Source organism: Anarrhichthys ocellatus, unplaced genomic scaffold (genome assembly GCF_004355925.1).
Source record: "Anarrhichthys ocellatus isolate YVR2014 unplaced genomic scaffold, GSC_Weel_1.0 scaffold1123, whole genome shotgun sequence".
Taxonomy (NCBI): Eukaryota; Metazoa; Chordata; class Actinopteri; order Perciformes; family Anarhichadidae; genus Anarrhichthys; species Anarrhichthys ocellatus.
The window spans coordinates 3,446-13,371 of NW_022281097.1; the positions used below are offsets into that span (position 1 = coordinate 3,446).

A 9,926-nucleotide genomic window follows, 5' to 3' on the forward strand; every position below is an offset into this window, starting at 1 on the left:
ATACTACGCTCTTCCGATCTTAAACGGGTAGTTTGGGGGGGGGTATACTGGTGGGTTAAACAAACAAGACTTTCACCAAGCAGACCGCTGTTCCTGTCTTGTGTGAAACCAAAAGTAACTTATTTTTCCTAAACTTACGTGACGCACTCACGTAAGTAACTTCAGTTACGTAAAAAACGCACTTACTTTGACCCAAACCTTGACCTTTAGTAGTTTTGTTACCTAAACTTTATCAAACTGTAGCTATTTCACATCGTTAACCACCTGTTTAAAACTACGATAGTTATGTTTCGGTACGAGGATGTTTCTGTTATTCATGAAAAGCTCCTGTGGATTGTAGAAAAGGAACAAATGACCGGCGTGGTCGTATGAACTGGAGGAATATCGTATAATTTGAGCTTTTTTTGGCCTCAAACTGTTGCTTGAATGAAACGTGTGAGAAGTTCAGCTGCTAACAGCACACAGACTTCATGTATCTTCAACGATGCATCGTATTTTATAAACCCGTCTGATATTTTTAAATATAAAATCTGAAAAGTAAAAAGTACAACATGCAGCAGACTAGAATAATAAAGTAGCATAAAATGGAAATATTCAAGTAAAGTACAAGTACCTCAAATTTGTTCTTGACTTTGTGACTGATGGACAATATTGATAACTGATGAGTAATGAGTTCATTATGAGTAATGAAGCTTCAGTTCTATAGATGTAGCAGATGGGCAGGGCTATGTGAACCTGGAAGTAGGGATTGGTCTCATTATAGTTTGATTAATATCAATATCGGTACGGCTCACCACATACTTTTGTAAAAATGTTCTGAAAGAAAAGAACTTTTTTTTTTTCTGGCAAAGATAAAATGTCAAAAATGTTATTTTTTATTTTTTGTAGCATCAAGAACTATCGCTTCTGATATCAAATAACTTCCACAGGTCTCTGCGTTCTGATCATTTAGTTTTGAATTTCATTGAATGAACAATGTTTTAACATTTTCCTATCAGTTTTACATCTACGCTCAGGTGGTTCCGATGTATTAGTGTACTGAAACACCACATGTTGGGTCCATCCCTTTCATCTTGAGTGAGTGATGGAGTGTCCCTTAACGTGTGTTTGGGCTGCCTGGTATCACAGTGTGGTCCCTGATATATCTGAGCGGACAGCGTTATTGATCAGAATAAAGATCGCTTCACAACATACTGACGTGTCTGGCTTTCAAAACTCACATGTTGACGTTATTTCTCTTTATAAATGAAATCTAAATAAAACGTGATGTGTTTTCAGTAAATTGCAGACTAAAGCGACACAATGCAGCATTGTTGCCCGTTTGAATCAGTTTACGATTAGATATAAATGATCTACGGTCTTGTTTTCTATATGTCACCCTTTGCATGACGTGGTAGTTCTACTTTATTCTAGTTCTGTGGATGCTGAAAGTTGAGAAGCAGCGTCAAAACATTCACAAGCACACGTCCTCCGTCAGAACGAGAGCTTGTGGTCAAATGTTCAGTTTGAGCTCACAAGTGAAAACACAACTCTTCTGTCCAACAAACATCTGGTTATTAGCATTAATGGGACAGTGATGCTTATTATTCTTTTCCCAAAACAAAACCAAAGAAAAAGTATTTACCTGCAGCCATGTTGGGAAAACTCTAAATGTAATACTCCTCTTAATAAGTTAAAAAATAATTTAAACAACACATTTCAAATGAGAATTGTGAACAAAAACAGTTACAGACCGTTAACATTTTTTTTTAAAATTCTGTTGTATGTTTTAAAAAACCCGATACAACAACAACTACAAATAAAGAAAAGAAGAGAGGAAGTGGTCACATACGAGGAGACATCATTGTATACAAAAGCCGAGTGGTTCAGCTCAGTGTTAGTGACCAGTGATATAAACTCTCTGAGGGAATATTTCATATTAGTCAATAAATATGAGAGTATACAATAGAATAAGGAGTAAGGGGACAAAAAGGAGATCAGGAGACAGGAAAGGACGGGAAACGCTCAATAGTCTCTATGGCTTTAACAGGCTTTGTGGCCCAAATAACCTTTAACATCAGCATCATCATACAGTAGCTACCAACACCCACCAAAACACCCGGGAACAGTCGCTCTGCAACGGGCACAAGAATAAAAACTCACAACGAAGTCGACAAAGTGGGATTATTGGAAAAAGGACGATGCGACACTCAGACCTGCCGGGACAGTTTGGATGTTCTGCTGAATTCGACTCTGATGCTGTTTTATGTCTCTGAGTGCACTTTGTGGTGTTATTTAATACGAGACTGTCCTCATCCAGAGAGGACATGCCACAATTTAATTTGTCTTTGATTTCTGTAGAGCATCTGGGTTCAGTTTACGATCGGACAACGTGTAGACTGGCAACGTGGTGAAGAGGGAGCTGAGCCGGATGGCAGGTCTCTAGATTCACCAGTCCGTCGACATTCTGACCGTCTCCTCTGGTCGTGAGCTTTAAGGTGGTGACCGAAAGAATGAGATCAGAGATACGAACGTAGGCTGTCTGGGTTCAGAGCCTGCTAGAGATGTGAGGAGCTCAGTCATCTGGAGAAAACTCTCTTTAGAGGTTTTCTGGGTACGTCAAGAGGCCCCGGGATAGATCAGTGAAGCCAAAAGTCTTGCTTTGGAAATCTGATTCTTTCTTCTTTCTTCAAAGTGACCAATCTCTACCATCTATTGCTCCGACAGTCGCTGTTTCTGGCTGCTGGATACCTGTAATGCCATTAGCTCGGGCAAAATTAACAGTTTAACATGTTTAATATTTTCTGCTTATGGCTTTCATTTTAATGCGGTTGTAAAAGTTAGGGTATGTACACTTTGCCTGTTTTTTAATGTGGTGGTTTAAAACTTTAAAGCTTTTTTTTGTTTCTTTGTTGGTGTCAGGAGCAGACTGAACATTCAGTTCTGGAGGAGGTGTTCTTCACTGTAGATCTCATTCATATCCTCAACTTAGCTAACCAGTCAACAGATAGTACCTACGAACTGCACAGAGAGACATAAAGACACACATCGGTTGGTAAAAACCATTTCCCCAAGATTTTCTGTAACGCAAAGGAGGCATTAGCTGATGCAGATTGTGACGCACGAGTAGACTGTCTGAGCTATGGCTGTGTTGAAGACCACTTAGCTACAAAGGGGGGGGGGGGAGTAGAGAGGAGTCAGCGACCCTGAGCGGTTTATTAAACCAGTGAACATCTGCACGTGACTCATGCAGCTTTGGCGCATAAGCAACGCAAAAATAAAGCATCACAGTAGCCGGATGGAGCGATCCATCGCTCTCTGTACAGGATTGTCTACTTTTGCACACAAAGTCACAAACATCCCACAAATGCTGCCAAATAATCAGTACTGGCAGGATCACGAGTGACCCGACTTTGAGGATTTCTTTGAGGATTTCTCACGAAACTTTGTTTTTATCCACTCGAAGAAAAAACGCTGACACAAACGTAGAAAAAGGTCAAGAAAGCAGGATGGAGGGCATTATTTCTTTATCTTCCATTTGTTCTTTAATTTATTTTCCCCATGTGGAGCTTAGACGGATAGCAGCATGAAATTGTGACAACCTTCGCTCATTGCATTTCTGATTACCCATGAGCCTCTGCAACCGGGTGTCTGGCTGCTCTTAATCGGTTAACAAAGTGTGGCAGCAGGTTTGGAGTTAAATATGTCAGTTTGTATGAGTTTTGCAGAGGAAGTGACAACTTCTTTCTGCAGTTTGTGACTGAGCAGCACTATGAAATTACAACCAGCATTTTAGTCGCTCTTTCTTAAGGTTTCTCTTTGTGGGCTCTGGGCCGAGCCAAGCCGGGCTGACCACGACCAACCCGTGACGGTCACGACTCCAACCAACGGAAAAACCTCGTTGGTTGCTGCACATGTCATAAAGTCACACACGTTCCAATCATCCCACTTTGACATTGTTGCGCGGTCAAGAATAAATAAGAGACGAAGAGGCAGAGGGAGAAAGAGAAGTGAGAGAGTAAGAAGTAAAGAGTGTAGAAGAAGGAAAATAAAAGTGCCCTTCCATCTAAAAGAACCAGCCTCGTTCCCAGAAGCTACCTCAGTGATGCAAACTCCTCCTTCATTAGTACGGCGCAAACTTCTGTCTCTCCGGCTTCTTCATCCCGTTGGCTGAGGATGAGATCTTGGCCGTGTAGGACGCCAGGGCCGCTGCCGCCGCGTGAGCCTGAACCGGGACGCCCGCCACCGTCTGCATGGAGCCCGGCAACATGGCAGCCGCCGCTGCTGCTGAGGTGGGAGGGGTGGAGAGTGCCAGGTAAGGAAATGATTTCATTCCCAGGAGGCTGGAGAGGGGGAGGGCGTAGGGGCCGCCCAGCATTTGAGCGTGGGGCATGGCGGCGCCCATCGCTGCCAGGGGGGAGGAGGAGGACGAGGAGGCGGGGGGGGCAGGCTGGGTGAAGCTCATGGTCAGGTCAACGGGAGACGGCATGGAGGAGGACTGGGCGGTGGATTTGGCGGTCTCTAAACTGGAGGAGGGGAGGGATGGGGGGGGAAGGGAGGGAGGTGGAGGGAAGGGAAGGAGGGTGGAGGGAGGGGGAGGAGAGGGGTAAGGGGGAGGGGTTTTTGGATGGAGAAGGGTTAGAGGGGTTAAATAAAAGACATGTTAAAAAAAAGACGAGTAAAAAACAAAACCTAAAAGAAAAAAAACAAACAGGATATTTTGGAGAGTAAAAAAAATGAAATAAAGGAAATTTGACAAAACTCAAATCATAAGACAGGTGTGTTTTGCTGGAGGTTGCAACAGATTATTGTAGGGGAGTTCGCCGTACGGATGGGGGGTGTGCTGTATAAGTTGGGGTGATGGCTTGGGAGGGGGCTTAGGGAGGAGGAAAGACAACCAGTGTAGATTTATTAGGATGGAAGCTTTGTCAGAGATGATTCAAAAAACAGGAAGAAGAAGCACAAACACAAAATCTCTTTTAGAGAGCTGAAGTCCAGCCCTACGTCAAGGTTAGCGTCTGTGGGCTAACCTTCATTTCTCAGTGTTCTCTGTGGAAACACGGTCTTTGTTAATAAACTGGGGTTTTCACATTCTAAGCAGATTAGACGTCAATGACAGAAACCGACATTAACAATGAGTCTGAAACAAAGGATGCTAATGCTAATGCTAACGACAACATTTACTTTGATCTTGTTGTTAAATGCTACGAGCCAAAAGTGCAGCAGACTCATTTCTTTCTTTCTTTTATCTAATACCACATAAAAACGAACATTAAACAAAACAATGTAAATAATTATAATATATAATAGAATATGCAAGTGAGGCCGAACAGTTTTTAATTCAAACAATCAAATAATTAATTACAACGCAAGAAATCGTAGCTTCTGGCGTTCACACAGGACCCGATCAGACGTCTGGTTGAACATCATGTTTGTTTGACTCGTAGAAAACGGATTTTTCAACAACCGTCGAAATATTACACGACTTGCTTCAGCAGATGTCTCCTTCTGTAACGCGTATGAATGCACCTCACCGGGTGACATTCATATTTAGACACCTGCGTTTAAAAGATAGCGAGTCCGACGTTCCAGAGCGAGGGAAGGATGAAACAGAACCCTTTTCTAAAGACGAGAGGACGGGTGCAGGTCCATTTCAAGCTCAACAGCATTAAACAGAAAAAGAGATGAATTCTATACCTCACCAACTGTTGAGTTTAGATGCTGTATTTTCTGTATCTTCTTGCACTCAATCAAAGATCATCGAACAGCAAAAGTACCGTCCACATTTACACAACACAAGCGTTCCTAAGTGCCTTTATTCCAGAGCCGTGAGATAAAATAGTGCGTCATGTGACGAGGAACATCCAATCAGAGCTGGCAGATATCTCTTCTTTTCTTACGTGAATAACGGTCAACGGTACATATCTGAAGGAGGAGAAGTTTATCATTTCATTCAAGGTGCTGGAAATATACTTTTCTTGTCAGTGAGGTTTATTGCTTGAATACCGGAATCTTCAAAAACATTGAATTTAAAAGGTTTGGAAATAAATAATTTGTCCCGATAGAATCTCTGAAATGATTGGTAGATTGTTTTAAATGTAAACGCACTGCAACCAAATCACCAGCAGGATATTTCACCAGGGTGTCCCAAAGAGAAGACGATGGGCATGAATAATGACTTCATGAATGAGTTACAGTACATTGTGTACACGCACGCACACACACACACCCATTATTATTCCCTTTTTAATAATAATAATAACAGTAACTTCTTATCTTATTTTGATGTTTTTAACTATGTAATACTTTCTTATCTTATAAGGTTTTGTCAAGTATGATCTTGGACTTTAACTTGACTTTGGAGGAAACCTGCTGAAAAGGCTGGAAAACTACCAGATAATCTTTATTAATAATGTACATTATTTTATTGTAACGTCTTAACATGTTGGGGAGTGAAATGTATCATATTTCTCTCTGCATGTAAATGCAAATGCAGTGAAGTATAAACATAAATACTAATTTTGTACTCATGAATGGACTACATGTCGACCATCTAAAGAGTCATTTCATTCAGCTGCTGTTCTGAGGTCAGCCGGTGGAGCTAACTCTGACAGGAAGTCTTATCTGTCTGTTGACTGACTGGAGGAAAAACAGACAAACTGTAATGGAAAAGAGAGAATTTGTGGTTGATACTTCAGCGTCGGTCTCACCTTCTGTGACCCGACATTTCAGACTGACTGAGGCCGACCCCCCCCCCCCCCCCGGCTCTATGTGTGATATTCTCCCGGCTGTCAGGCAGAGTGCTAAATGAAATATCAATTTCGTCCAGAGTCCAAGCATGAATTTGCATATTGATGGCGGTCTGTGTCCGTCACATCGAGAGCTTAGATGAGACGGTGAAGGAGAACCGGAGTTGTTCTCTGTGTTAGAGCTTCATCTCTCATTGTTCTCTGTTAGAGCTTCATCTCTCATTGTTCTCTGTGTTAGAGCTTCATCTCTCATTGTTCTCTGTTAGAGCTTCATCTCTCATTGTTCTCTGTGTTAGAGCTTCATCTCTCATTGTTCTGTGTTAGAGCTTCATCTCTCATTGTTCTCTGTTAGAGCTTCATCTCTCATTGTTCTGTGTTAGAGCTTCATCTCTCATTGTTCTATGTGTTAGAGCTTCATCTCTCATTGTTCTCTGTTAGAGCTTCATCTCTCATTGTTCTCATGTGATGCATCCTGCAGATGCAAAACAAGAGGCACAAACTGCACAAGAGATGTTGCTCCACTTAACAAAACTAAAAGTTGAATTGTCTCTGCTGCCATTCAAATGCACTTAACGGTAAAAGTCGGACTATTTGACAGACGGTTCTGTTCTGCAGGAACATCGTACGCGCTTCTAAAAGAACCGAATCCGACTTCACTTTTAACAGCTTGTTCATCAAAATGAGCAACAGCTGCTCTATTAACCAAATTCATTTTATCCGAACACATTCGCAAAAAAGTAAAAAAGTTACAAAAGAATAATCACGAAAAATAACAAATGATCAAAATAAAAAGCTTGAATGTTTTTAACATGAAAACAATAAAAATCAACCAAACAAAAAGCGATTATCGACATCGTTGTCGATTCCTTTCTGTCAATCCAATAAACGTTTCTGTACATGACTCTACTTCTGTTGGGTAATATAATTCATAACAAAATATCACATTTGAGCTCTTTGTGTGAGATGCCATGAAGACGGTTTGGTTCTGTGGCTCATTAATAACTCAGTGAAAAGCAACAACACAGCTCATCAAACTATTGACTTCATGTGAAGCAGTAACAGACTCCGACACTCTGAAAGGTTGTGCGGCTTTGAAGTAGTCCCGTGTTTCAGTTATTAACCGCGTGAAATGATTGAACGTAATGATTCGGGGGGAGAGAGCTTGACAGCTTCTTTTCATCTGTGATCTAAACACCATCTCTCATCAGACTGTTCATTAAAAACACCCACTGAGGAGGACGAGGAGCTGAAGCTAGTGAAAGAGAAGCCGTTGACCTGCAGGTCACATGACACAGCAGCTGGTTTTGGATGCTTACCACGAGGTGATCAGGTACTGAGCCAGGTTGATGGCGATCGGCGTGCCGGTGATGGTGACGTGCCGGTCGCTGGTGCTGTCGATCTGACTGCCGATCTTGATCTGAGCCCCCGACACCTGCCGGATCTCGTTTATCTTGGTGCCCTGGCGACCGATGATTGAGCCAATCAGCTGCGGGGGGGGGGAGAGAGGCGGAGATGATAGATAAATAGAATACATAGATAGAAATAAACGTTCTAGCTTTGACAGTGTTGGTCCTTCTGTCCGTACTTCTCCAGATGTCTTTTGTTCGTTGCTCATTTTTGTGCATGAACCAAAATGTTGGAGAAATTAACATTTTATATGAAAAGTGAGAGCATGACTTAAGTTATTTCAATGCATCCTGAGCCTCACGTCATCACAATCAGTCCAATAGCTGTTGAGACGTTTAACTAAAAAAACACACAAATGTGACCCTCAAGGTTTGAGAAACAACAGAACAAAGTTAAAAACAATTACATCCATTTTAAATTGACCTTTGGGCACAAAAGTGTTAATGTGTGTTGCACAAAATAATAGAAGCAGGTTCCCCAAATGTAGTGTTCGAATGAGTCAAATAATGACGAGAGAGTTCTGCAGAGATGATATCTCCACCTCCTTCTTCTCTTATCTTTCAAAATAAAAGCCCTGGACTTACAATACTCACAGAAGAGTATTTTATAATATTCTTCTGATTTTAAACAAAATTGATTTGACTTTGTAAGTTTTGTCAACAATTTATTTGTGTTTCTACTTCCCACCATATAGACGTTGAAATGTAAATGTGTGTGTTCATGGATGCATGAAGCTCCTGTGAACGACTGAATGAAGGATTCATGAACCTCCGCCTTGTTTCCGTCTATTCTTCTCGTTATCTGTCGAAGACTACGGAGCAGCAACAGGTGGTGACCTCTGACCCTCGTGTCTATCCTCGTCCCACGTCGTCACGTCAACAATAGACGGACTGATCTCGCTGTCAGCTCCGGCCGTAAATACGTCTCGTTACCGTTTCTTTTCTTTACTGAGAGGCCAAACACGCGCTGACCGTGTGTCCAAGTGTCCAGAAGGACTGAAGACGAGATTCATAAACAATAAATATGACGCCTCTGCTATGATGCACAGGAACTGTTGGTGGAACAGCAGTTATGACGGGCGTCCGTATGACAACCAGCGTGGTGTGAATGTAACACAATTAAACAATAACAATGATGTCTGTGTTCACTGATCCCCCTCAAGGAGGTTTGGTGGAAAGATCCAAACAGATAATTAATTTACTCTCATTAGCCTGAAATGTTTCACAGTAAATAACTTTGTCATTTACAGTTAATTATCTGTTTACTTGTTATGAAAATGAAGAGATGTTAGTGTACGAACACTTTACCTCAGAGGTTATGATTCAGTTAATGACTCGTAGTGAAAGTCAAATGTAATTCTCTCTCCACTGCATTATTATTATTATTATTATTATTATTATTATTAATGTTTTCTTGTGATTACAGTGAAGTAATTTCTTGATTTTAATATTCAAACTTGTTTTCATGAATCAAAACAAGATGTCGGAACACGTTTTTCATGATTTTCGGCACAACTTCAGGTAAACGAAGCTTTGTTCTGACGTCATGGAGACAAACGCAACAAATATAAATTTGTTTTTTAAACTGGGAAGAAAAAAAAAAGATGTTAGATATAATAAAAAAGAAAGAAATATATATATATTAAAGTCAAAGGGAGGAGCCTAACACAAAGACTTTGGGGGAGACGTATGTAGTCAGTGATTCTGGAGAACCATATTTGACGTCAACACACAAACTAGAGACGCTGGTAGAGACCTGTCAATCACTGTGTAGCCCCGCCCTAAAGCATCC

General features: G+C 41.3%; 1 protein-coding gene across 1 annotated transcript; it reads right to left on the reverse strand.

The window, feature by feature from the left end:
- Positions 1-3,590: 3,590 nt before the first annotated feature.
- On the reverse strand, positions 3,591-9,668 carry LOC116377321 (poly(rC)-binding protein 4-like). Its single transcript, XM_031838935.1, has 2 exons — positions 8,045-9,668; positions 3,591-4,505 (listed from the first exon to the last, which is right to left on the reverse strand). The coding sequence occupies exons 1-2, from the start codon at positions 8,341-8,343 to the stop codon at positions 4,103-4,105; spliced, it is 702 nt and encodes a 233-aa protein (XP_031694795.1). The 5' UTR covers positions 8,344-9,668; the 3' UTR covers positions 3,591-4,102.
- Positions 9,669-9,926: the final 258 nt, after the last annotated feature.